Source organism: Pipra filicauda, unplaced genomic scaffold (genome assembly GCF_003945595.2).
Source record: "Pipra filicauda isolate LSUMZ 115617 unplaced genomic scaffold, ASM394559v2 scaffold3_size10097308_pilon, whole genome shotgun sequence".
Classification (NCBI taxonomy): domain Eukaryota; kingdom Metazoa; phylum Chordata; class Aves; order Passeriformes; family Pipridae; genus Pipra; species Pipra filicauda.
In genome coordinates, this window is record NW_024104532.1 from 4,278,370 (window position 1) to 4,306,150 (window position 27,781).

At 50.8% G+C, this 27,781-nt stretch overlaps 1 protein-coding gene across 2 annotated transcripts; it reads right to left on the bottom strand.

The window, feature by feature from the left end:
• Positions 1 to 10,275: 10,275 nt before the first annotated feature.
• SH3TC2 (SH3 domain and tetratricopeptide repeats 2) lies at positions 10,276 to 26,333 on the bottom strand. 2 transcript variants are annotated; one of them, XM_039385239.1, is made up of 18 exons: positions 26,269 to 26,333; positions 23,687 to 23,806; positions 22,445 to 22,549; positions 22,107 to 22,232; positions 21,555 to 21,660; positions 21,074 to 21,217; positions 20,746 to 20,947; positions 20,073 to 20,146; positions 19,093 to 19,288; positions 17,955 to 18,091; positions 17,077 to 17,118; positions 15,074 to 16,777; positions 14,786 to 14,966; positions 13,180 to 13,330; positions 12,693 to 12,815; positions 12,019 to 12,169; positions 11,261 to 11,457; positions 10,276 to 10,906 (listed from the first exon to the last, which is right to left on the bottom strand). In XM_039385239.1, the coding sequence occupies exons 3-18, from the start codon at positions 22,499 to 22,501 to the stop codon at positions 10,715 to 10,717; spliced, it is 3,783 nt and encodes a 1,260-aa protein (XP_039241173.1). In that variant the 5' UTR covers positions 22,502 to 22,549; positions 23,687 to 23,806; positions 26,269 to 26,333; the 3' UTR covers positions 10,276 to 10,714. The 2 variants fall into 2 exon arrangements, with proteins under 2 accessions (XP_039241173.1, XP_027574594.1); XM_027718793.2 differs by lacking the exon at positions 26,269 to 26,333 and having other exon boundaries at positions 22,107 to 22,234; positions 23,687 to 23,961.
• Positions 26,334 to 27,781: the final 1,448 nt, after the last annotated feature.

A 27,781-nucleotide genomic window follows, 5' to 3' on the forward strand; every position in this document is an offset into this window, starting at 1 on the left:
AGCACTGGTGGAACATCTAAAGCAAGTTCTTTCACTTTTCAAACTGGTTTGCGTAGAGGCAAATTCAGTGCTGCCTGCTCTTGTCCCTTGGGAAGAGGGCAGAAGATCTCCTCAAGTCTTCCTCCAGAGCCAGTGGGACTGAGAGCTGGTGCATCCCTGACTGGTTGTGGTACAGGTCTGAGTGTGTGTATCACTGCAGAGTTTGGGAAATGCCATTTACTGGGCAAAATAAATTAATGGAAGAGATCAGACTGGCAGAGAGTGCCCTCAGCAAACCAGGAGCAGAGCAGTCATCCCCCACTGCATGACTAACAGGCACCTCGCCTTCCCCAGGGAAGCACAACCCAGATCCGGTGGTGTAAAAATGATGCAATGCTGGAAATCACCCTGGAATGCTGGTGGATAGCCCCAGGCAGCCAGGGTGTGCCAGCAGGGACACTCTGGGGATGTTCTCTTCGCCCTGCTCTGCAGTGAGGGGGTCCCTGCTGAGGGCTGGGGCTGTGCACGATGCTGACAGTCACAGAATCACGGAATCTCCAGGGCTGGAAGGGTTGGAAGGGACCCACAAGGATCATCGTGTCCAACTCCTGAGTCCAAAGCCCTATTTCACTACCCTTTGTACGGTATTACAGTTTGCTTTATCCTGCCACACTCTGCAAACACGGGTTTGAGGCCTGGCAGACATTTGTTTCATTCACTTAGATGATCAAATTTACTCATTTATTAGCCACAAATTAGTAATAACACCAGAATTATCTTTCTGACACCTTTGCTAGCTTACACCAAGCATAAGTCTCCCAGTGTAGTAAGTTTATACTCAAGTACACAAAGATTTTTGCATTCCCATGTCAAGAATGTGGGTACAGTATTTCTATAATGTAAAATAAAAATACCCAAACCACACTAAAAAGTCACCAGATGAACTTAAGGACATTGGTAAAATTCTAATACTGCAAAATATACTCTTAGTAGTAACTGAGATTGCATTAATCTTCCATTTGCTGGAAAATGTTATTTTATTCATGTAAAATTATTTTTACATGATCCTGCTCATTATTTTGAGGTATGACAGTACAAAAGTGCAGCCAAACAGTTGTAACCCTTATTTGATTTTTCTGCTAATAGTTTCAGGAGAAAGAAGTTCAGAAAAAAGCAAAACAGGTCACCCTTGTGCAGGAGGTGACCTCTGGGCACGGTGCAGCAGTGAGGAGCCACCCTAAGCACGATTTTCCACTAATAGAGCTGTCCTGGCATGGCACAAGCATCTGCCAGTGCACCCTGTTCATCCTCAATGACAGGAACAAGATGCCCAAAGTGTGGTTTCCACAAAGGGCAGCACCTTGGGCTTTGCTTTCTAAGCTCGTTTAACATTTTCACACATTTTGTAGGGCTGCTCCAATTTCTGCCACTTGCTCTTCTGTCCTCTAATTAACTAACGAGACATGATGAAGCCGTGACATGCACAAGAAATGACAGGGCCACCGAGTGCTCCAGTGTGGCATTCCCCTCGGGCACCCTGTGGAGCAGCAGGCATGTAACAGGCTTTCAGAGAGGATGTACTAATAAACACTGAAATATGAGTACTTTTAAAGTGAGAATAAACCACACCTCGAGAGACTCAAAGGTTCTTTAATCCTGGGGCGCCCCTGACTCTCCAGTGCTGCAAGACATAGGCAGGAAGGGTGGGAGAAGGTCCTGGCTTCTCTGGGAGTCTGTGCCTCCTCAAAGCAGTGTGATACTTTTTCAAAGCCACTGTACAGTTGTGAGCACTCACATCTTGAGGATCTTGGCTAAAACTTTCCTGGAATGTTCCAGGCTTTGAGTTAATAAAGCTATTATACGTAAATTAAGTTATAGGTATCTCATGTTAATCTCTTTGGGTTTCATTGCCTTTTGTTTATGAAGCTAAGTACAATGATGCATAATAATAATAATAATAATAATAATAATAATAATAATTAGAGATTAGCTGACGAGCAGGAAATCAATCCATGTCTCCTGGGCAGTCACTGAATATTAATAATAAAAAAAAATCTGTTGTTTTTTATAAACATGCAATTATTATCTTACTAAAACCGAATTAACAAATTCAGCTGATGTGTGCCTGTATGTGAAGCAGCTCTGGTTGGTGACAGTGATTTCTGTGGGCTGCAGCTTGGGCTGGAAGAGGTCCAGGGCTTCGGAGCAGCCAGTGCTCCTCGCCATGGTAACCCCTTTCCACCTGCCAGCCCTGGCTTGTGTTTTTCTCAGGCAGGCTCTGTGTTTTACATGCTGTCCCTCACAAACCCATCCTCCGGGCCGACCTGCTGGGTACAGCCCCAGCCTTCGCATGAAAGCCTGCCTGGATCCTGGGAACATGGAGAAAATGCAGAATAGCCTCTTCAGAGCAAAGCTTTTGGTATTGATCTGGTGGAAGGCAAGTAATTAGATTAGAGATTAGGCAGACATTCTTGGCTGTGAGGGTGGTGAGGCCCTGGCACAGGTTGCCCAGAGAACTTGCGGCTGCCCCATCCCTGGAAGTGTTTAAGATCAAGTTGGATGGAGCTTGGAGCAACCTGGTCTAGTGGAAGGTGTCCCTGCCCCTGGGAGGAGTTGGAACAAGATGATCTTTAAGGTCCTTTCCAACACAAACCATTCTATGATTCTATGATATTAGCACATACATGTGCATAAATTACAGAACACATCCCCACACACATTACAGTCCATCAAGGCTGGCCCTTGCTTGCTCACAGGGTGAGTTGATGGGTTGGGTAAGTCCTCCAAGGTTCAGAGCCCCTCCACCAGCCTCCTGCCATCAGGAGTTGCCAACCACTCTCCAGGAGTGAGACCAGAAGTGTCTGGGCTTGGTGGGAGCAGAGATGCTCCCTGAGCCTCACTGGATGACCTCTTTGAGGTCCAGGAGGGTAATATAGGTGTTTACACAATCTCAGTGTCAGAATCTGAAAATGTAACTTACTGCAGTCTAATTGTACAAGAAGCAATGCATAATTACCCAGGACATGTTTTGACTCAAGGTGTCCCTTAGCTGAGTAAATCCAGTTTAACTAATACTTCTTAGAAGAGCAAGAGACAAGGCTGGCTGCATGCCACATTCCCAAGTGAGTGCTCGCTCATCTCTGCATCCACAGGCCACTGTGGACTGAGATCAGACAACCTATCTCACCACGAGAGGTCCAGGGTGATGAGCTGGTCACCTACAGCTCTGGCCCCTGTCATTCATCTTGCTGCCCCTCTTAGGCAGCCACCAACACTCAGACATAGGGTGACATTAAGGGCAGCTCCCAGCAGCCTTCTGGACGTGACTCATGCTGCATCTTTTCCCCACTGGAGCACCACTGGAGAGTGACCAAGGTATCCTCCATACTAAAAGAGAGTTGAAAAGTATCTCCCCACTAAGGATGTTTCATCTTGCTTGTGCTTGATTCCAGGCCAGGATCAGTCTCCAAGTACAATCTCTTCCTCCTCTTCTGCTGCTTTGGAGCAAAACGGGACAGAGCAGGAACACGAGTGTGAATGGGCTTGCAGTGAGCTGAGCAGCTCAGTGCACATCTCCCAGGCAGTTCCCTGTGTTGACAGGTAGGAGACAGATGAGTTGCTGCTGGGATGCCCAGGAAGGGTTGGAGTGGCAGGTGGATGCCAGAGCAATGCTGCACATCCCTGCAGCTCCCAGGACTCAGGAGTGACTCCAGTCCCCCTTCTCTGCTGCCTCCAATGTCTTCTCACACATACACTGGACAGCACTGCTCTGCATGCCAGCCCAGCTGCGAGATTTCTGAAAAGTGACACCCAAAACAAGACAGGAAGCCAGATGTTGGGAGAAAAGTCGGTTTGCCAGGGGATGGAGACGACCTCCAGGGAAGCCTGGTGCTTCAGGAGGGGAGGAAAGGCACTGTTCATAATAGCAGTTGGCCCAGCAACTTGTCTTTGTCCTGATCATGGTTTGTGTTTATTTCTTGTATCAGCCAAGGCCTCTCGCCCTTGTTTGAAGGCAAGGAAAAGGAAAGGGCTCATTTCCCTAAATCCCACAGGAATGGCAGCTGTGGTTTGGCAGAGATAAGTTCAGAATGCCTGTGAGAGTGGAGTTGTCTGTGAGGCTGCTCAAGGTAATGACCTGTAGCCTGGAGAGCAGGAAATATTAATGAGCTTCTCTCTCCCACATGCACACCCTGCACATATGCACTAACACAGGTTTGGGCAAGGGGGTGTTGGCAACACCTCAGTCACCCAAAAAGGTGCAACAGGAGGCAGGAGCAGGTTTCATCATGGACAGAACTTGCTGAAATTTCCAGCCACTGTGACACTACTGAAGGGACATCTGCTGAATTCCACAGGCAACAGCCTTCCTTCCAAAAGACAAATCACCAGATGTCTGCTAGGATTTGCAAAGTATCTAACAGACACTCTTTCCTAAGTGTCCCTTTAGCCATTGTATCCTTCCACATGAAAATACAGCAGATTTCCAATCTGAGATGAATACGAAGAGTGCAGAGGACACATCATCACAAAAGTAGTTATGTGCCACGGCAGGCTTAGAAAGAACAAACCATGCTCATGCCTGCTAGTTTATCAAGGCAGCATCAAGAAGATTTAAGAAGAAAATATGTCAATCCTAGACAAAGGTACTTTAAGGAGGAGTTCAGCAAACACAAGAGGAAAGGACTGACAGAAGTCAGAACAGGTACAAAGCAGTTTCTGTCATCCCCAAATACTGGAGCTTCTGGGGCATCAAATAGCTCCCAAAATAGACACAACACAGACGTAGAAGACAGAGAGATGACTCAGGAGGTGATGACACTCCTGCCAAGTTTGGCTTCCCAGGTATATGTCCCTACAGGTGCCTTGCAGCTCGGGTGCTCTGCTGCAAGTGTAGACATCACCAGAGCACTCAGTGTATTCTTCTGTCAGATCATGAGAGACAAGATGGGAAAGCCCAGCTGATGAGTTAGGGAAGTCTGGGAGAGACTTCAGAACACAAGCCTGATGCTCTGAATTCATATAGGAACTAACAAAAATCCTTCCCAAAGCACTGGAGCAAGGTTTTTTTTTTTAACCTGATTAATATTGTACTAATACTTCGGGATCAAGCATGGCTTAAATCTTGGACAGCGGTAAGAAAAAGTCATGATGCAATTAAACAACCAGCTGCAAGGAACTGAAGGTGTTCCAGGGAGAATTAAATCTTAGAACCAGGACATAAATGCTGCAGTTGTTGCTCCCTACACACCAATGCATGTTTATGTCCTTGTGTGGCCCAAATGCCACTGTCAGAGCAGGTGCAAAAGAAAGAAAAAGCCAAATGAAAATAGCAAAATAAAACAACCACCCCATAACCAGTGTGCAAAGGGAATTTGGTTATGTAAGGATTTATTCTTCCTTTCTCAAAAACCATCTGGTGTTCAGGAGCTCATTTCTTTGTATTCAACCTGATTCCTGAACTGTATTCCAACAGCCTTCATGGCAGCCAAATGCAGTCTTTTTAATTTTTCTCCCCTCTCCTGCAGTGTGACAGGAATTGCTGGCACTTGTGCTGTTTGTGTTTCCTACACTTGTCTCCAGTGCTGTAGAAAGAGGAGCCTCTTGCTGCCAGGTTTCCTGCCTCTGTTTCCCTCTGCAAGGAGCTGTTGCTGCTGGCACAGCATGTGGGAGCTGGGGAGCTCTAAGCACCTTATCTGGACCCTTAGTGCATGCTGGCATCATTGTGTTGTCTGCAGAGCTGGGACAAGACAGGAACATGGAGCTCCTCTCCCATCAATTGGTACCCAGGAAAGCCAGTTGCTCTTCCACGGTGTCCCTGTCACTGACACACATAGTTTCTATCAGCTGTATGCTTGGAAGGGATTATATTTTCTCTACCATGTTTACCATTTCACCCTCTCTGCCCCCTCCAATCCCAAAGAGATGTTTTCCCTGGAAATACTGAGCACAGACCTGTCTTCCACCAGTCCTGCTGAATAAGTGCCCATGAGAGCAGCGAGTGGCTCTGGATTCCGTGCTGGGAAGTCCCAGGGACACTCAGATGTCCTGTGGGCAGTGACAGCAGAGGTGATAGCTCCAGGACTGATGCCATCTCAGCACAAGAAGCATTAAATCCCCACTGGGAAGTATTTTTACATCTGGCCTCATAATTCCCTGTCCAGAGTCACTGACCCTTACCAGCTTCGCTCTCCTTCCTCTTCACCCCTCCTGCAGGGACATGGCAGGTTCTCAAGGCAGGGACACCAGCAGTGCAGACATTCCAGGCCCATTCCAGGTATCCCCATCTCAGCACACCCAGACACACACTGTGCTCCTGCCTCACTGCAGTGCAGGGCAGGGAAAGTTTATTTAAGCACATGCAGTCACAGTTAGTGACTCTTGGCTTTGGCTCAGCCTCCCGGTATCAACCCCCATACGCCTCCTGGCATACATATTTATGATCCCAATTATCACTGAACAACAACCCAGGTTCTGTGAAAATAAATTATTTTTAATCTAAATTACCCAGTTTACATACTTCACCCACCTCTGCTTAGCAGAACAGCTGGTGTTTACCAACTCTTCGTTACTGTTCCAAGCAACACAAGAAGATGATGCCCGGAGAGGAGCAGCCATCTCTGAAATAAGATGAGCTCAAGGTTTACCTCTGCCTCAGACCCTCTGCTCCTCCACATCAGGTCTCTCCATACAGCTCAGCCTCCATCCACTTCAGCCCAGTGGACATTTGCACCACTGTACCATGAAGGAATGATGAAAAATGTCTGCTGATAATAATTATTATTGTAGGGTGCTGTATTTCTGCAGGAAGTGGTTTTACATGGTTTCCATGTAAACCCAAATAAATCCAGCTATCTCTACCCTTCTGCCTGTATCTGTATTTACAGTTATCAGCACTTCCTTTCTCTTAACACCACGGGAGACTCACACCAGAGCTAAGAGGATCCAAGAATTATTCTTGTCATGGTATTTCCACTGTCCAAGAATGACCATATGTTAGAGAAACCTAGTCCCTCTTTATTCCAGGCCTTAAATGGCCCCCTGAGGCATTAAACAAATGTGACATAAGAGGGGCAGTATTGGCTCTTAGGTGGGTTTACGTCAGGACTGGGAAAGCTGGTGCCCAGATGGCCACACTGATGAAAGATTAGAGCAAGATGGGTCAGCATCGGCTCAGACACTGGGATGCAGAAGCTCCAAAGCCAAAGCCAGGAGGTTCCTAGAGCACCTTCACCCTCTGGAAGTATGAGAAAGGAAGATGCTGCTTTTAGCAGCTGTGTGAAAGCGTGTGCTGCTGCACGTGGTCCCCACCAGTCCTATTTCCAGCACTGCTGGCTGAGGACCGGAGAAAGGAAAACTCCTGTACTGGGCATGGAACAGACAGTCACATGCAGCCCAGAAAAAGTCACAAGCCACAGCAAGATGATGACCCCTGGTGTCAGAGGAGACTTGATCCATCCTTTCCCTTTCCCCTATTTCTTCCTCCTCCTCTGTAGCAAAGAAGGGCTGGACACTGGTACTCAATGCCTTCTGCAGGATAACTCCTGCTCTTCCACATTCCTTCTCTTCCAACCTTCTCTTGGAGCAACATCACAACTATGGCCAGGCTCTGCACCCCACAGCACCTTGAGGGCATCCCTGTGCTCTCTCCCTCCATACACACATGGATGCTCCCTGCTGTGTCTAAAATACCGACAGCTCCCAGACATGCCCCAGGAACGATGGACATGATCCCCCTATTCTGGACAGGGTGGAGGATGACAACCCCCAGCCTGGCTGCCCCAGGTCCTGAGCCATCACATGGTGACCTCCTCTGGCACAAAGTCCCCAGAGTTTCTCTGCCCACAAAACTCTGCTGGTGTCTGGAGGGATGGAGTATCCTCATCCTCCTTTGGACATAGGCCCAGGAGCCCAGGATCACCAACCACGCTAAGATTCACTTTATTTCAAAGTATTATTGTGGAGTTTAACTAGCCCTGGCCATCCTGAGCTCTCATCCCACTAGGAAAACAGCCCAGCTTTGTCACAGCATGTGGGAGCAGGCAGGTAGATGAGGGAGAGGGGAAATGATGTTTTATGGGATGTTCTCAAGGAGCAAGACTTTTTTGTCCCACAGGCACCACAAATTTGTTTGCTGCCATTTAAGGAGGACACATTTGATTTCAAACCATGGGCCAGCTCCACAGTCCCTGCAAATCAGAACATCTCTGTTTGACTCATGGAGCTTTGCTGATTTAGACCAGCTGAGACACTGACCCTCTATGTTTAAACAAAGCTCATTTTTTCTCACTAGTGCCAGGCAGAACCGCCTCGGCTTTGGCTCTGGAAAGGATATTTCAGCAGGGATGCTCTCTACATGATTCATCCTTCACAAGGCTGAACTTTGACAAGAACTGCAACAGCCACTGGTCACTGTGGTGGGTCTGTGGGCCACAGGTAGAGCACAGTCACCTGGATCCCAGCCCCAAAGTGCAGAGCCTGGCCAGTGGCACAGCACCAGCTGCTGCAACCACTGCTTAGAAAAGCCCCTCTGGGATGTCTTGGGCCCCATCTGCTGGGGTGCAGACAGTCTGAGTGCAGGGATGCTTCTATGAGGCCACACAGCATCCCTAAGTGAGGTGCTGTGGATGGCCAGAGAAATGGGTGGAGATCTTGGTGCTCAGTTCTGCACCAGGCAGACCCTCAGCTCTTCCAGAGCCATCAGAGCTTCCCTCCCTTCGATAACCTGGTGTCCACTTGACAATCTGCCTTCTGGTACAAAGAGGTGAGACTGTGCTTTTCCTCATGTATGAAAAGAATCGTAGAATCATAGAATGTTAAGGGGTTGGAATGGACCTTAAAGATCATCTAGATCAAAAAAAAAAAAAAAGGGGGGGGGGGGCCATTGACCTGAAAAACTGCTGAAAAGATCCTTCCCTGGCACAGTGAGCACCAGCCATGTGTACTGAGAACAGGCAGCCCCACGGAGTGGGCAAAAAGGTTTTGGGGACCGGTTCTCCCCGGAGTTTGCAGTATTTCAAACAGGATGAAGATTTACCTCCTCTGAACTCGGGGCTGAGGCTCCCCAGGAGCATTGCAGGAATGCTCGGTAAACAAGCAGTAAACTATTCATTGCCCCGGTGATGGATGCCTCGAAGGGATTAGAAGAGGAAGATGAGCTCAGCATTTGCAAAGAGCAGGGAGGAAATAAATGTTCTGCATTTAGCAATCCCGTGCAGGGGAGCATGGTCAGGGAAGGGGAAGAACTTGGAACAGGGTCTGTCTGTGAAGACCCAGATGGGTGTCTGGCCACTGGTTGTCAAAGCAAAGAGATCACTTGGAAAAACTGCTCCTACTTCCCTGTGCACCAGCCCAGACTGAGAGCTGAGCTCAGTGTTGGCCAGGAAGCAGCTCTCACTGCAAAAATGGGCATTTATTGCTCTCTGGTGGCGAGATGGGCTGTGGAGGAGAGCTGTGTGCTGCACCGGGGTGCCCGAGAGAAGCCTCCTTGGAGCCTTCTACTGCCTCTGGTCACTCCACAGAGTTTTGTTTCTCTTCCAGCCACGTAGTTCAGGGCACTTGAAGGCAACTTGCTGCCTGCTGGGCACTGGGGTCTCCTTGGGCTGCCTCTCCTCACCAAAAGCCCCCCTGTGCCCCATCAGCACCGCTGCCCAGGGGCTGGATGTGCCACAGTGCAGGCCAGTGTGTCCAGGCTCACCATCTGCTCCTCGGTGCTCTTGCATCCTGAGGGGCTCTGCAGCCAGGAGAAGGAAGACTAGGGAGGGTACAGGGCTGCAAAGCCTGGGCCAGGTCAGGACTGACAGCTCTGAGAATCAGTGTCATTTAGGTTGGAAGAGACCTTTAAGATCATCGAGTCCAACCATTAACCCAGCCCACCCAAGGCCACCACTAAACCATGTCCCTAAGTGACACATCTATATATCTTTTAAACACCTCCAGGGATGGTGATTCCACCACTTGCCTGGGTAGCCTGTTCCAGTGCTCTTTTCCTGTGCTCCTGCTTTAGAGGCTGAAAATGCAGATGGGCTGTGAGGTAGAAGAGGCCACCTGGCTGCTCCAGTGCCAGAGCTGAGGCTCAGTGACAGGTCTGGGGCGTGGGAGGGCTCTGCCTCCCCCAGAGCAGCTGTCTGTCTGCATATGGGTGTGGTCCCCATGCAAGGTTTGATCAGCCGCTCCTCATTTCCCTAACTGTCTCTCACTGACAAAAAGCTTTGGTGGTGCTTATTACAAAACAGGGGTTTGGCAGAGGTATGGGTCACAGACCTCTGTGGATAACACAGGACAGAAACCAGACAGGAATAAATACAGGAGGTGCTATTCAAGTTAAAACACATTTGGGCCGAGCTGAGCTGCCCCACAGGACCTGAGGTGTGTGGGGCAGTTAAGGGCACAGGCGGGCACATGGCAGCACTCTCTTGCCCACGTCCTTGACAGGGCACTTCTGAAATACCATCAGTAGCTCAGTCCCACTGCACCACATGCTCCAGCACCACTGCTGGGGCCTCATCCTGCCCAGATGCCCAGCCTTGATGTACCACCTCGACTATGGTGCACAGCCCTGCTCCTGAAAAATAAGGTCAGCGTCCCAAGTGCCTGTTGGGGACAAGGAGGCCAAACGCTGTCATCTCCTTAGGATGTGGTGCAGGACACCTTCTGGGCCAGTGGTCCTGGAGAGCACAGGACCTGTGCAGGACGCTCCTTGATGGCTCGCACCGGAGTCCCCGGGGTGGGAGATGGGTCAGACGACGTGGCCTCCTTCGCTCAGCCACCTGGGCCGGTACGTGGCACAGCCTGGTGTGCCCTCAGGCCCCTGTGGGGCACTGGGGATGGCTCCCAGCTTGGCACGGATGAGGGCCTGCAGGTCCTGGTCTCCCAGCTCGGTCGCCGCGGCGAGGGCCAGGAGGAAGTAGGCTGCTGCATCCTGTTCATCCTAACCATAAAGGACGGGGAAGGTGTTAGGAAGTGGTTTGATTGAAGGTCACAGGGCTGAAGGGAACTGGAGCAGAGCCCAGTGGTTCCAGGCAGAACCCAGTGACACCTGATTTCATTGAAATGGGCTCTGTATAATTGCAGCTAAGTGCCAGCACTTCTTTCCAAATTGCCTTTCCCCCTTAAAAACCTGTTTGTGCCAGCACTGGGAGCGTTTATTCTAAATTTGCAGATAGGAGGGAGAGTCACAGGTTGCAGCCATGTCTGCTCTGCCAGGAGATGTGACACTTCACCTTCAGCTCTCCGTCAAGGCCAGAGTGCTCAACACAGCACCATGGAAAACATCATTTCTTACCTTCAGCTTGTGCAGGGTCAGGTTGCCAAGGTGGCAATACACCTTGCAGTAGTACAGGGCCTCTCCTGAGCACTGCAGCATGGGGGGACGCATGGCAAGTGTCTTCAGGTAGCAATCTTCTGCCATCTCATACATGTGCAGAAAATAGTAGACTGTAGCCAGGCGGTGGAAGGCAACCAGCTCCTGCAACTGATCTCCTGGAAAAGAGTTGCTGATACAGTCAGCCTGCAGCACTCTCAGTCCATCCCCCACCAGCCTGCTGAGACACTTTGGATGCACTTTCTCAACAGTCTGGGGGCATGGATACCTTTATAAGGAGCCAGTGAGGTGGAGAAAACTGAGCTGTGGGTGGGGTTGCTGATACCACAGCTGGACAGATTGACCCGGGAGTATATCATGATTTCTTGGGTGCTGGATGGGGCTATTACAAGAGTGGTTTCATATCAGACATTCATGCTGGCATTTTGCCCATTCAAACTATTTCTGGAATGGGAAGGGGTGAATTTATTAGAAGAGCCAGGGCAGAGAGGAACTGCTCAGTCCTGTGCTTTCATCAGACTTCCCATGCTCCAGTGTAGCAACAACCCTACGTTGTCACACAGATTAAGAGGGGAAGTGGCCTTAAAAAGATGTTACCACGTAGGGTAAGAATGGGTCCGGCAGTGTTATGGAAGAAGGGGATGCCCCTTTTACAGGCACACTGTTCTCATCCATGGGAGCCAGTGACTCACAGTACCCCGTGGATGTCCACCACTCACCAACCCTGAGGCTCAGCCTGGCTGCCAGGGTAGCAAACTCCAGTGCCTTCTCGTAGCCCTGCAGCCTGATCTGCAGCTCTGCCAGCTTGTTGAACAGCCGTAGCTCTGTCTTAGTGGCCTTCAGTTTCCTGGCCAAGGGCACAGCACCTCCCTAAGGAGAGAGAACAGTGAGTCCAGGATGTTCCTGAAGGTATCATCAATGCCTGCAGAGGGGTGACAGAGCAGCAGGACAGGGACCAAGTACTTGGCATGGCAGGAAGAGGATGGGATAGTTGAGCACTGCAGGTTTAGGTTCTAGTCCCTTCTTTCCCCTGAAAATGAGATTCATATCCCAGAGCGTGGTTCTCAAAACCTGAGCGTCACATCTCTGCCCTTCCTTAGGTGCTTGAAAGTCCACAGGATTGAACAGCTCACACTTAACACCACCAGGATTTGTAATGTAAGGACCCTGTTCCCACCCCCCCAGACAATCTCTGGGGAGAGCTGCAGCCGTTGCAAAACCTGTCTGTGCTCCAGGCTTCCCACTATGGCACACTCAGGACCATGCCATCCCCCTCCACCCTCCATCCCTCCTGCCTGGCCACACAGTGCTTCAGTCAGCCTTGGGGAAAAGCCCCCCCACAGCCATCACCTTGTGGGGACACAAGCACAGAAATGCTCTGGGGGATCAGTACCCTGTAAAACTCCACTGCTTGATCTCTGTTCCGGTTGCCATTAAAAAAGGTATCGCCTGCTTTCTCATAAAGATCCATGGCCAAGGAGAAGTTCTCCCGCTTCAGAGCAGTCTGAATGGCTGCCTAGAAGGAAAAGGAACTGGAGTGAGAGTTGGAAAGAGACATTTGCACATAGACATTAATATGATTAAATAAAAGCAATATTTTATGAGCTGCTCTTCCACTTTGCAGCTCAGCTGATAAAATAATGCTAGAGATGGAGAGAAGCCAGTAGTCTTCTACTTCAAGAAGTCTCCAATGACTTCCCTGGCACTTACCCCTTATCTATGTATATTTCAATGGGAACTGGTCACTTGGCACCTCCAGCTTCCTTTGGCACTCCTACATTGCTTTCTTACTCAATGAATTCACTTACTTTCCAGCCTCAAAAGTCTCTCACCCAGAAGAAGTGATGGGAATGGGACTGCTCCAGCCACCCCATCCATACCTGAAAGTACATTTCCACCAGCTCATCCTCCTGCATAAGATAGTAGAGCCTTCCTGCCTGCAGCCAGGCCTCTGCTGCTTTCACAGTCTCCTCAAGGTCAATGAAGATCCTTAGACTTTGTTTGGTGCAATCCAGGGACTGTCTCAAAGCCCTGTGATGGTAACAAGCAAAAAGCCATTACAGAGGAATCACAGGACACTTCCAGCCATTGGCTGCAAAGCTCCCACCACCTCCTCATGGCAAACCTGTCCTCTCCTCCTATAGTTGTCAAAGTTTAGAGACAGATGGGGAGCCACAGGTCTGAGCAATGTGTCCTGGTAAAGTCATGGAGGTCTCTATGCTTTAATGCATGTGTGTGTATCATCTGGCAACCTTAGAGCAGTCCAGGACCCCAGTGTTCCCACAGGGGAACCCCTGCATGGTTCCCCTGATAAATAGGGGTTTGTCCAGGTCACCTGCAAACACTATTTGCCCCCCTACACTAATCCCCAAAGTCACCCCCAGCTCCACATGGGAGTACAGGCAGGGAGTTCTTGTACCTTCATCTCCCAGACAGAATCTGGCACCCAAACCCACAAGGTTTGTTTGTCCCTTGCATAGTCAAAGAGACAGATTTGTATGTACCTATGCAAGACCTTACAGCTCCTTTTCAAGCCTGTGGTCACTGGAGGACATAGGGATAAGCAGCAGGATGAGCCAGAGGGTTGGACATGAAGTCAGCTGTGGGGAAGGGAGAGCCAGGCAGTGCCCAGGGCATTTTGTTTGCTTGGTGTCTCTCCTGCTGGCAACCAGGCTCCAGCTGTCCTTTGAGTCCAGGGAATGGGGTGCTTTGTGATCTTAAATAGCACCATCCACATGACAGGCATCTGCTTCCTAAATACCTTCCCTCTGAACTCACTGTGACCTGATAGGGGACATGAACATCCCAGTTAGGGATAGCCCTTGCCCATTTGTCCTTCTGGGACATGGCAACCAGCTCTCCACTGTTTGACACATTTGTCTTCAAGGACTGAAGTCTGTGGTCTGTCCAAGTCTCTTTCTCTTCTCTTCTGCCTAATCTAATCAGTCACCTGCAGGTGTCAAGCAGGAGATTGAAAGGTGAGCTGATATGGAGTCTTAAGTACCTCCTACGGGACCTTAAGCACCTCCCTGGGGAAAATATCCCAGCAGATATAGGAAGGGCAGGCTCAGCAGCTGGAGGCTGAAACCAGACATTCAAATAACAGATAAGGAGCCTATTTTTTACTGGTGAATGGTGATTAATCACTGGAATAAGCCTCCAAAGGAAGTAATGAATTCCCTGTCACTGGGTCCTCTCTGATGAAGGCTGGATGTTGCTCTGGAAAACTGTGTTTGGCCAGACCCCCAGTTCTGTCTGGGACAACTTTTGCCTGGCCGTCGTGACACTCTGGTTGACATTGAACTGTTCCCTCTTCACGGCACAGTGACAGCTCATAAATCTCAGAACCAGAGACTGCAGGGCAGCTGGAGCCACCACACACCTTCCCACCTCACTCGAGGGATGCCCCAAGAAAGCCACTGCTCTTGCTCTGGGTGAGCAGGGATCCCACTCTAACAGCCTCCAACAGGCACAGACAGGACTTACTCAGGTGTGCCCAAAGCCTGGTAGAGCTGACTGAGAGCCTGTCGGGCATTGCCTTCCAGCTCTCTGTCCTGCAGCTGTTGTGCCAAGGACACCCAGTGCTCGTGGTAGGTGATGCAGGCCTGGAGATCGGGGGACACTTTGCTGTAGAAATGGCAGAGAGACTCAGTGATGTGAAGCTGACCTGCGTGGTACAGGGAAAGGGAAAAGGACAGGTCAAGGGGTTGTTTTAGGGAGTTGGCAGGGTGCTGCTCAGAGGTGAAATGCTACCCTGGTCCCCACTGTACTCACTCCTCACGTCATGCCACTTCAGGGCAAAAACCAGTGCCAGTTCATAACAGAGTTTGCCATCTTCCATCCTCTGCCTGTCCACCATGGCCTGCGCCAGCCCCAGCAGCACCTGCACCAGCTCCATCTCCAGGTCTTGGCTGCCCTGGAGCTCAGCGTAGAGCTGGACTGACTGGAGCAGGTAGAGCTCGGCCAGCTGGCTGGCCCCACACCCCAAGCTCAGTTGCCCCAGGTTAGCCAGGGTAATGGCCTGGTTCCTCTTGTTCCCGGTCTCCTTGGCCTTGTGCAGGGCCCAGAGGAAGTTCTCTGCAGCCGCCTGCACCCGCCCTTCTCCCTTGAGGGCAATGGCCAGGAGGTTGTGCACGGCTCCGCCCTGAGTCACACTGTCCGTCCCACTCAGGGACCGCAGGAGCTGCCACAGGATGTCTGCAGCTGGACTTGGCTGGCCCTGCAGGAGGTACATCCACCCCAAAGAGAGGGAAGACTCAAAAGCCTCCTCCTCGCCCATCAGTCTGCTGAGGGCTACAGCCCTGGCTGCATAACAAACCGCCCCGTCCAACACCCCGTGCTGGAGGTACATCCTGGACAAGATGGCACACAGCGTCCTCTGGGTGGGCACAGCTCTGCTCTCACAGCAGAACTGCAGTGCTTGCTTGAGATAGAAACAAGCCAGTGCTGGGATGCTGCTTCTCTCCAGTTGGCTTCCCAGTAGTTTGGAAGTATTTTGGAGGATGAAGCCAGCTCTCCAAATGGGTGTCGGTGCTCCCTTGGTGCCACTGGGAACAAACAACCTGGCGGAGGCCAGTGCAATATTTGGCAAGTACTTCTTGTCATACAGGTAGCTCAAGATGGCAGGGGCATCCAGTGGCCCAGAACTAGTGTCTGGGCCGAGCAAAGTGGTGGTGAGACACTGAAGATGCTCCATAAAGGGCAGCACTTCATCAGTTTTGCCCAGTTGTAGGAAGAGCTTGACAATGAGGAAGCAGACCCGTGCCTCCAAGGGAGCATTGCCCACAGCAATGGCTTCCCTCAAGACATACATCATGACTTCCAGCTCGTTTTCAGAGCTGAAAGAGCGGCCAGGCAAGCAGACAAGCAAGGTCACCATTTTCCCCAGCAGGGAGGAGAACTTGTGCTTCATGTTCTGTTTCAAGTAGATGGAGGCAAGGGTCACATGCAATGCTGCCAACAGAGGCAGGTCCTGAAATCCCCTGTCCAGGACACTCATGGCTTCTTCAAAGTAGACTCGAGCCTGGGAGAATTTGACCTTTTTGATGCAGAGCTTACCCAAGAGGAAACAGAGCCTGACATGAGCCCAAACTGAACGAGTCCTCTTGGCCCAATTCCTGGATGTCTCAAGGTACAGGACCAGTTCATCCTCATCGGAGAAACCATAAAAAGTGGAGTGGAGAAAGGAAAAGCTGAGATCATAGAGGCTTTGAAAACTGGATACATAACTATCTTGGTTAAGAAAGGTCAATATGGGGTCAAAGACATCAGCATCATCCATGTGTCCAGCGTTCAGGTCAATAAAGAACTTGGGATAATCAAAATCGTCCATCTTCTCCAGGAGAACATCTTCTAACATAGAAGGGGCTGATTCACTCCCTGGGCTGGACAGCTCGGAGGTGCTAGTTGTAGCCAACTCATTTATTTCCTCCCAAGACTGGAGCAGTTGGATATCTTTACTGGCATGGAGAACAGCCTCTGGAAGGGATAGGAAAACCACAGCAAGGTTAGGAAGAAATTCCTTACTGTGAGGGTGGTGAGGCCCTGCCACAGGTTGCCCAGGGAGGCTGTGGCTGCCCCATCCCTGAAAGTGTTCCAGGCCAGGTTGGACAGGGCTTGGAGCAACCTGCTCTAGTGGAAGGTGTCCCTGTCCATGGTGGGAGAGCGGAGCGAGATGATCTTTAAGGTCCCTTCCAACCCAAGCCATTCCTCATGTCAAAATTCACCCTCAGAACTCAACACAAAAGCATCCTATTCTGTCCCCTCCTCATACTCACCTGATGGCACTTTTGGGAACATGGCTGCAGGTTCAAAACCCTCTATACAGAAAGACAAACAGAAGACAAAAAGTCCAAAGCCTTGGTCAGTGTTAATGTGCAGACACAGTCCCCCAAACTTTATAGACATCTCCTGCTGCTCTGCTAAACTCCAGACCCTTGTGTGGCTTCTAGCTGCAGACACCACAGGCAGCTGCAGTTCAAATCCCTGGGATCTGCTGGGGTTTGGTGCTGTGTAAGACCACGGAGAACAGCTTTTAGCTGGTGGTGAGGTGAGGTAATGTGATAGTTACCAGGGAACAAGCAGGTCTTACTTTTCACAGATAAGGTTTTATCAGCTCTCTCAAGAGCCTTGTGGTGTCTATTGAGAGGTTTCCAGGTATGAGTGTGTCTGTACCTCAGGCTCATTGCCCCTCATCTGGTTCCTCTGAGAGAGTTCCCCTGAATCCCAGGAGACTCAGGCTCAGCCCTGCATGGCCACATTGTGCTTCCAGGTAGTGAGAAAGCAAGAAATAGAGACACAGAAACCAGCTGAAGTCCAAAAGCCACACTGGAAGCACAGAGAAACTGAGCACCCAGGAGCCCTGACTCATGTAGGCAGGGACTTAAAGCCAGGATCAGTGGAGAGCAGAACCTACCAGGGTTCCCCACAGCTGAAAAGCTGCCCTGGGAGCAGAGAAGACCCCTACAAACTGCAGTGTGGCAGGGGTCACCTCTTGAGGATATCTACAACCTCCATGACTAGGCTTTGGAGGTTGGCTCTACCACAGCAGTTCTCTCCACTGCAAAGCCCAAGCAAGGAGCTCTCTAGGCACTGTCCAGCATCATTCTCCATGGGGATCCACAGGTCTGGGCATGTAAGGAGAGGGGACACTCACCCAGGCGGTACACAGAGGTGATGTCAGTGCGTGCCAAGTCCCCGAGGAGGGTGGTGAAGTGCTGCTCGTCACCATTGCACGGGATATGCAGGAGGGGGAACTTTTCTTCTTCGCTCAGAAACACCAAGCCCTTTCCCCTGGGGTGAGGCAGATGTCAGAAGAAGACAGTCAGTGTCTCCCTGGTGCTACAGCTGTCCTGTAGGATGGGTTTTTCCATCCCTCCTCTTCCTCCCACCATAAAAGTTCTGCTGCAGATGAACACAGGATTTTGGACACCTTCCCCATCCAGGTTCTCCGTGAAGGAAACAATGGATACCAGATGAAAGGAGCTATTGGTATTTTTATTTAATCCAGAATCCCCTTCTGAGGCCAGGACAACATCTGATCTCTCTGTTCTCTGGACTGTCAGAGAAAAGTGCTTGCAACTTACCTTGGGTAAGTGAGTAAGGAAAGCCCAACAGACCTAGCAACAGGTTAAGACCTTGTCCTCCCACACACACTCTTGGAGGAGAACCCTTTTTGGATGGGCTCTGAACTGGAGCTATATCTTTAAGCCACCCATAGAGACAACTGCCCGAGTTGTCAGAATGGGGTTGTGTCACCCTTCTTCCCTGGATAACTCTTGCTTTGTCCTTGAGAGAGTATTGAATTCTGCTCAAGAAGAAACTGTGCCAGTGGTCCTTCTGCCTTGACAGCAATCCTACAGAAAGTAAAGAGGCAGAAGGAAGCCAAGCATGACTTGGTTTTCTTGTCAGGGATTGCTCATCCCACCCTTGCCAGACTCACAGCACCTCAGACAAAGCTACAAACTGAAAACATTTCTAGGTGGAGTGAAGCCAGTTTGTCTGGGACACAGATGTCCTGGCTGCCTTAGCATGGAGCCAGGTTAGCCTGGGGCCAGATCTGTTCCTCTCCAAGAATCACCTGAGGTAAGTGAAATATGATTGCTTTGTCTGGGCAGAGACTGCTGCAGCCTGTTGGCAGCAGAGCCTGGCCAAGGCTTCTGGTCAGACCTCAAATGGATTCTCTGTGGTCTTGCAAAGCAAATTACCTGCCCTAGACTCTCATACAGCCTTGAGTTGGGACTTGGAATCTTCCCTCCATTTTCCTCTGAATTTAATGTGATAAGTAAACTTACAGAGGTTCACAAGCCTCAGGACTTATGTAGCGGGTTGGAACAAAGCCAGTGCTCCCACTGCTGAGGGATTTGCCCACAAACCACGGGAGTCCTGGAATGAAGAAGCCTATGACTTCTATGCTGTCTCCTTTGGAGAAACTCAGTTCATCCCATGCTGCTCCTCTGTGGTCCTCGGTGGCGGTGCACCTGCCTTTGACTGGGAAACCAAAGCAAATAAGGGCATTTTAGTGTGAGGCCACTGCTAAAACTTTCATGCTGGAAAAGACTTGAGCAAGGAGAGACCACAATTTCAGTTTGAGAAGGCTGCCTCTCTCTCCCCTAAGATTTATTGTGCTCTTTGATTCAGACCTCTGCCATTTCTTCTTGAGAAATGGATTATAATAAAATATATGGGAGGGAGGGATAAACTCCACACAGCTGAAGGCTGAAGCCTCTGAGAGCTGCAGTCTGGGAGGTGACTGGAAACATGGAGCTTCACAGAAGCTGCACTGTCTCAGCTCTCTGCCAGGAGTGAAATCTTGAACAGCACAAATGTCCATCACACTACATGCCAAATTCACACCTGCAGGGATCTCCCATGTCCAGCATACTCTGAACAGGACTGGCCTGGGGCTAACTGGTGAATGGTGGGCACAGGTTTCATGTGCTCACTTGTGGGATTCTCATTATTTAAAACTTCAATCCTGAAAGAATGAAAGGAGATGTAAAATTGTAGTGGAATAAGAAAACCCAGTGGCAGAAGGATGCCACCAGCAGCCCACTGTACCCTACGTTCTTTGAATCATCCTTTGAAGTACACACGGTTTGCAAGCTCTGTTCTCCATTCCAGAGGGTCCAGAGATGCCGTATTCCCTTAGAGCACCCAGAAATGGTGTGCCATTGCCAGAACAAGAGATGAACTCTTTGCATTTGTGGTCAAAACCAGGCTTGGGAGAGCCGTGCCCTTCCCTGGGATGCTGCCTTACACAGGTATCACTCACCAATTGGCTGAGAGGTTGTCCCACTGATCTCCTGGGAGATGCCAAAACTCACAGGATAGTTCTTCAGGAACCACCTGCAAGGCAAAAGGAAATCGCACTGGTCCTCTCTGAGCAGTCCTGTCCTCAAGCCAGCACCAGGGATGGTGTCACACAAGCAGGACAGATGTTCTGTTCCCTTGGATTGCCAGGATGGCCAGCACAGCCAGCCCAGTAATTCCTTGTAATGGTTTTACTGGGCACAGAGGGCAGTTTGCACCACACCATGGTAAGAGCAGGATAAATTTGCTAGGCTGTCAGGAGGATTTCACCATGTAAGAGGAGCTGCAGGTGTCTTTGAGGTTCAGCCAGGTGACAACGTGAAGCCCCACTTTGGCTGGCATTGCCTAAATTTTTTCTCCACTTATTCATCTGTAAATGACAGATAATCTCATGTGTGACCTAAATGAGTATCATACAGGAATGATATCTGAAGTACAAGTATGTCCTTGCTCTGCCTCATTAACAGAACCTGAATTGGTTCCAGTAGTTGTCTTTATGCATAATCTACACCCTCATGGAATTGTGAGGCTCTTTCCCATTGCCAGACGCAAGAGGAGTGTCCCATACCAGGCTTTGGTGCCAGCTCATGCATCAGGATCAGGCTTGAGCCCTTTTAATTCACCAGTTTACTTACTGGTAAAAAGGGTGAGGTATTGGCTCTAGAGCTGTCATGGGCACCACGCCTCGTTGACCCGTCAATAAGGACATCCCTTCCCATTTTGAGTCCTCTCCAACATTCTTCACTTGGATCAGCTCATTCTTGCAGAGCTGCAGGCCTTCTTCTCCCTCCTGCTCTGCCTTCCAGGCACCTGGCATTGCTCTGGAGAAAAAGTTACCTGCAGATAGAAAGAGTCATGCTGGGGTCAATGGCACCAGTGCAAGGCATGGCCCAGCACAGAGCTGCAACTCAGCCCTGCTGGGACAATTTTGAGGATCTCCCCACATGTGAAGTCCCCTCACACCTTCCTGGAGGAGCAGATCCATATATATGGTGGCCAAATGATCCTCATCCACAGTGACTTTGATCTCCGTGTCCTCCATCAGGGCACAGTTTAGCCAGTACTCCTGGTCAAACAGAAGCTGCTCCAGGCAGCTGCCCACGTATCCTAAGGAATCAAGAGGGAAATCAGTGTTACCATCGTCCTTCATTGGGCAGCATGAAGGGCTCTTTGGATATTTCCTAGTCTGCCATCTGCAACCATGCTGTGAGGCAAAAGCCTTTAATTTTGTCTCCATACCCAAAATGGAATAGAAGGATTATCCAGAAGGCATCCTCCTGGGTCTCCTTCACTGATCCAGACAGTAGTTTCATAAACAGTCAAAAGACTGCAAGGTTTTCTAATTCATATTCTTCACCTGTCCACCCTGTTACATTACAGTACCTTCTTCAAAAATGCTTCTCACACTGTCTGTTTAGACCTCCCAACACCTTGAAAACATTACCTAAAGTCAGATACGTGGAAAACTTCCAGACTTCTTCCAAGGTTTTGAAGGTGAGGAGGAACCGATCCTCCTGTGCTTGCATACAGACCAGCCTGGCTGACAGTTCCTACACAGGGGAGACAAAGCAGGATTCAGGGACAGTCTGGGACTCTGACAGGGGGTCTAATGATATTAGACCCTGGAATGAGACTAGCACTCATGTATCAGCATAGTTGAGACTGAAGCTGTGTGAGTTGTTTGCCAGGGGCTAAGGTTGTTCCAGGCACTGAGTCCTTCCTAGCTCACTCCAGGGCAATCTGCATGATCCCTCAGGCAGCTCAGAGCCCCCAGTACAAGGCTCCTACCATGAGGTTCAGATTTGCCTCTCACCTGTTACCAGCTCATTTCCCCCATCCTTCCAGTCCCCTCCAGAGTCCCCGTGTGCAGGCACACACCCTGCAGTGGCCTTGGAGAAACTTCTCTTTCTCAGCTAGGTTTGGTATCCCATCACACATCCCATCCTGCCAGGAGCATCCCAGGACATGCTCTGCTCTGCCAGGCTGGGGCTTCTACCTTGAACAGGGCACAGACACCTCTGTCATCACTCTCCAGGGCCCACAGCTTCTTTCTGGCTGCTTCCTGGAGCTGGGAATTGAGGCAGCCGGAGGAGCGACTCTCAACGGAGAAGAAGAGTGATATCTCTTGAAACAAAAAAGTTAAGGGGGTTAAGGGGCAGAAGGAGCTCTGTGGCACCCAGAGCTGCCTGTGCCAGGCCCAGCAGTGCCTCCAGCCTGCCTGTGATGCTCAAAGAACGCAAACCCAGCTCGTCCTCCCTCTTCAGCCACCCAGATAAGAGACGCAAGGGATGGCAGGGGCTCTGCTACGTCTGGGAGATTCCACAGGCATCTTACCTGGTGGAAAGCCCTCTCTGACAGCCAGCAGCACCAAGGAGGTGTCCGGGGAGCCATCTCCTGCCTCAGTAGTGGGGTTGCTTGGCTCTGATGCCCCAGCCTTACCTGGCAAGGAGGGAACACACAGAAGAGCTGCTGACAAATGTTGTGGCAGAGGTTTAGGATAACCTGCCTAACCTGAGAGCACCTGAGGGCTCAGCCCAGGGGTTGCACTGCAGATCTGGCTGGGATTAGGTGAATCTGGTACCACTCTACAATCATGCTCAACGTTGGAGGCAAGATCCATGGGATTGATGTGTCTTAACTACATGATATCCTTGATGATGGGCTTCTTTCCAGTGCTGGAGGGGCTTTGGAATGTCCAAGAGCTTTCCCTCCTTGCTCTTGGACAGACCCTCACTGAGCAGATCTGTTAGAAGGATATTTTAGAGGAGACCTCAGAGCAAGAGCAATTCCCCAGCAGAGGAGAGTCAAGGCCTTGCAAAATTCTTTACTCATCAACTTTGACAGTCAAAATGAGATTTTCTCCCCTGCCTGGTTGGTAACTGATATCCAAGATGCATTCTCTCTGCTTCACACATTGTCAACTATTGCCATAAAGGATTCAGGAACTGAAACTTTAGCTGGTAATTATGTTAATGAAAGCTGAGGCACACAAAAATCCAGCTTGCTCTTCCACAGCTGTATTGGCTGTGGAGGGATAACGAGATTAAAACCCAATTTTTGTCAGTAATCAGATTGGACTTGTAAGACAAACAAGGACCCAGAGATCTGGAGCTGGAACATGCAGCAACTTCTCTAAGTCACTTCTGTGACCATAACTATACGCTACAGTTCTTTTAATTCAGCCAGCTTTGCAAGCTAGTCAAATAAACTGTTATTTGCATGCAGAATTATAATCCTTATTTATAGTTAGCAAGTAAAAAAGAATGGCCCAAGGCTGCACATGTCATGAATGAGCTTTTCTTTGAAAGAAAAGGCTCTACATTTCTCAGCAGTTGATTTGAACACTCTTAACAAAGGACCTCATCTAGCAGCTCCATCCTCTTCTACACGTGGGGGAAACAGAGAAGGGGAAGTGAAAGGAGACACAGGCAGAACTAAATCCAAACTGGTTCCTGCCAGGCTGGGCTCGCCTACCCATGTCCTCTCCTCCCTCTCCTCCTCCCCTCCCTGCGTCCCAGCAGACCCTGCCAGGCTCCACTGGGCAGGGCTGGGTCCCAGTTCCCTGGGCATGGGTACCTGATGCCATGGTCCTCTCCTGACACCATTTTCCCTGGTGTTCAGCTGCTGTTTGGTGCAGATGGTCCCAGCGGGGCAGGAGCACGGGCGAGTGGGGACAGCAGGAGTCACACTCTTCGCCTGGGGAAGACGGAGGGTGGGCAGAGGCATTCGGATCCCTGGCAACATGCTCCCTGCCTGAGAGGTCTCTGTAGGATGTGCCAGTGGATGTGGCAGATTGGACATTGCTCTTGCCACCTCCATCAGTGGCAGGACAGAACATGACTGTGGGTCTCCAGAGCTGAGCAGGGATGAGGACTTACTCGGGTGAGCAGAGAAATGGGTTTGCTCTCACGGATTCAGTGTTTATTTTTGTTTGGACCAGGCTCAGAAAAGGAACTGGGAACTGTTTTCAAGAGACCAATTGAAACTGCTGGTGAGGAGTCCTTCCCAGTTGTGCCAATGAGTCATTTACCTCCCTGGTGCTGAAATATTTTGTAACAGTGGGCAGGAAACAGCCGCAGCCCAGAGCTGAGTGCAGGTCCCAGCACTTGGGGCTGCACTCCTGGCAGCCACGGCTGAGTGCTCATGGCACCCTCTGGCACTGGCTCTCCTGGGGGACACGTGGCCACAGAAGCTGGCCCTGAGCCACCTCCCTCCTCCAGCCCTTTAGCACAGCCCCATGACCTCATTTGGACACACTGGTACAGGAGTCGTGTCTTGGGGGCCGGCAGCACCCCTTGGGCTCTGCAAACCTTGCAGTGCTTGGGGGACTCCTGGGCAGCAGTGGCAGCCAGACAGGGGTGGCAAGGGGCTCCTGAAAAGCCAACAGCGTGGGAACCTCCTCAGTCGTTCTCTCCCCTCCCCAGCCAAAATGTCCTGCCTCATTCCCTGCGCACCCTAATCCAGTGGGCAAGAGGAGGTGGCACCAGAAGCCGCCTCAGGAAAGGCAGGCAAACAGCCAAAGGGGTCCGTGCTCAGCACTGGTGTCTCCCCAGAGGCCCTGTCCAGCAGGACGAGCTCTGCAGCCACAGGTCTCGCAGCCCAGCTCAGACAGAGCAGGGCTGTGGCATCCCCATGGACAGCTTACCTGTGCATCCCAGGGACAGGTCCTGGTGCCAGGGGGTCCCCAGGCAGCAGCCCATGTGTCCAGTGGCACTGCCAGCCCCGGGGCAGTGGGCTGCTGCTGCTGCTGCTGCTCCTGCCTGGTCAGCACCGCGGCCCGGCCACAATGCACAATGAGCCTTTTGACCGGGCACCGGCTGCCAGCACGGCGGGGGCGACGGGCACGGAGTCAGGGAATGGTTTGGGTTGGAGTCATAGAGTCAGAGCATCATTTAGGGTAGAAAAGGCCTTTAAAATCATCCAGTCTGACCCTAAGCCTAACAGTGCCAAGTTCACCACCAAATCATGTCCCTACGTGCCACATGTACATGTCTTTTAAATCCTTCCAGGGATGGTGACTCCACCACTCCCCTGGGCAGCCTGTTTCAACGCTTGACAACCCTTTCCATGAAGAAATTTTTCTTAGTATCCAATCTAAACCTCCCCTGGTACAACTTGAGGCCATTTCCTCTCTTCTCTTGTTCCCTGGGAGCAGAGCCTGACCCCCACCAGGCTCCCTCCTCCTGTCAGGGAGTTGTAGAGAGCGAGATCCCCCCTTGAGCCTCCTTTTCTCCAGGCTGAGACCCCCCAGCTCTCTCAGTTCTCCTTATAGGACTGACTCTCCAGACCCTACCCCAGCTCCGTTCCCAACTCTGGACACACTCCATCCTCTCAATGTCATTCTTGCTATGAGGGGCCCAAAACGGGCAGAACTGGGCCCAGAACTTGAGGTGCTTCACCAGTGCCCAGTACAGAGGGACAATCACTGCCCTGGTCACAATACTGCTGCTACAAGCAAGGATGACATTAATCTTCTTGCCCACCTGGGCACACTGCTTCATCCTTCTTATTAGCCCCCTTTAGTTATTAAAAGGCTGCAATAAGGTCTCCCCAGAGCCTTATTAGCCTTTCTTCCTAGGAGAGAGGTTCCAGCCCTCCAGTCATTTTCATGGCTCTGGTCTGGATCCCCTCTGACAGGTCCATGTCTTTCTTATGCTGGGGGCCACAGAGCTGGATGCAGCACTCTGGGGGGCTCTTACCCCATCCACTGGGACTGCTGCCCTGTCCTGGCCCCCAGTTACCCTGGGCTCCACTCTGGCCCTTGCCTTTGGGATCCCATTGCCCAGCCCACATGGCACATTCCTCTCATTCCTCCCACGAGCTGCAGCATTGAGAGCCCCTCAGTCTGCCAAGCCTGATCAAGCTTCCAGCTGGTGCCAACTTCCAAAGGAAACCTTATTCCTCACACCACTGGAAGCACCTGCCTCACCTGCATGGATGCCTCACTGAGGCCCATCCAGCATCCTCCATCCAGAGCTGGTCGTGTTCCTGGGCCACCTTCCTGCACAATGCTTTCCCTGTTTCACTGTGGGGGCAGCTGGCAGCACTGCCCACTCCTCACCAACCCCAGCAGAGCAAGAGCTACATCCAGGCAAGCCACAGGTGGGTTCTCTGCAAACCCAGACGCTGTGAGCTCCGGTGGGGCTGGCAGGGCTCACCTCATCTCCGAGATCAGGGCTGTCTGAACCCCGGATCCAAACACCAGGAGGGACTGGTTTGGCTGCTGTGCAGGATCCCCTGGGCTACACAGGATGAGTCTCATTCCCTCCTCGCTCACATGCTTTGACCTTCCCCTTTCCAGGACCAGGACTCAGTGCTGGCTGTGCTGTCTCACTGTGCTGTGGGTGGCAGATGTCTGCAGAGCATCTCTGGGGAAGAGCAACACAGCTCCTGCAAAATAAAACCCAAAAGATCTAGGGAGAGAAGTTGCAGGTGGGGAGGTCTTTTACTGATGGACCTTTACGTCAGCAACCAGCCAGTGCCACCACAGCACCACAGTGATTTGTTTCCCATCCTTCTCCAGGAGCATGGATGGCTTTCCAGATCGCCAGGCTGCATCCCAATGCATGACAATGCCTTGAATTTATCCAGAGTAGTGAGTAATTACTCCAGTGAGTAATTTAGCCAGATTGGATGCATCTCTGAGCAACCTGGTCTAGTGGAAGGTGTCCCTGCCCATGGCAGAGGGGTGGAACGAGATGAGATTTAACGTCCCTTCCCCTAAACCATTCTGTGATTCTATAATCCAGAGAGGGTATTTCTCACCACATTTCCGTGCTGTGACAGGGGCTGCCTGGCACCACTGTGATATCCCTTTAGGGTGTGCAAAGCATGAGGAGTACCCAGCTGTGGGACAGCTGTGGCAGGATGGAGTCCATCTTCATGGAGCTGGCTGGGAAATTTCAAACAGAAGTGAAGTCAAACCAAAAGGCTCTGCAGGGAAGGTTGCACTGAGTGATGCTCCTGTGCAGCCCTGGCCACCATATGCCTGCCCAGGAGAAGACTGAAAGAGTGGGGATTCCTAGTCCTTAACAGGAGAAACTAGATGTCAAAATATTGGGGTTGCTGGAGAAGGGACCGTCCTCTTGACCCTCCTCCTGAGCCCCGGGTGTCAGGGAGCTGCAGTACTCTTCTGGCTCTCCTGGAAAGCTGTGCAGCTGCTGGGACCTGCACGAAGGTGAGTGCTGGGACGGGCCGGCTCTGCTCTCCCTGTGGCAAAGACGCTGTCTGTTCCCATTGCTCACTGGCCCTGGAAAGCTCCACATTTAGAAAACTCCCCCAGCTGACCTAGGCATGCTCTGAAGGTGCAGAACTGGAGGGGGAATTCAGATACAGATGCAGGTGTCAGCCTGCTTGTGCTCAGAGCACACAGTTGGAGTTTTGTGACGGAGTCAGTCACATCTTTACACAAAAGATGTTGCGGTTCTGGGCCCAGGTTGTCAAAGTGGTCAGTGCCTGAGCAGGGCAGCGTGCTTTCAAACAAAGCTTTTTGCTTCCTTTGGAAGGCTCTTGGGTTTAGCAATACCTGCTCACCAATTAGCAGCAAATTCTCCTGCACAGGAGAAAATATTATTTTACATAACCAGATTTTTTTTTTCATTTTCTAAACAAAAATGTCTTCCTTTGTGGTTTTGAAACTTCTTTTTGCTTTAAAGTTTACCTTAATAACCT

Excerpts from the sequence above, each read along its gene's own strand:
- SH3TC2 (XM_027718793.2), bottom strand. The coding sequence starts at position 23,948 with ATGTTCTGTCCTGCCACTGATGGAGGTGGCAAGAGCAATGTCCAATCT. Across the intron at positions 22,235-22,444 it reads CAGAGAGGGCTTTCCACCAG|AGATATCACTCTTCTTCTCC; the intron begins GTAAGATGCCTG and ends TTTTGTTTCAAG. Across the intron at positions 11,458-12,018 it reads CAGGCTGAGCCTCAGGGTTG|GAGATCAGTTGCAGGAGCTG; the intron begins GTGAGTGGTGGA and ends ACTCTTTTCCAG.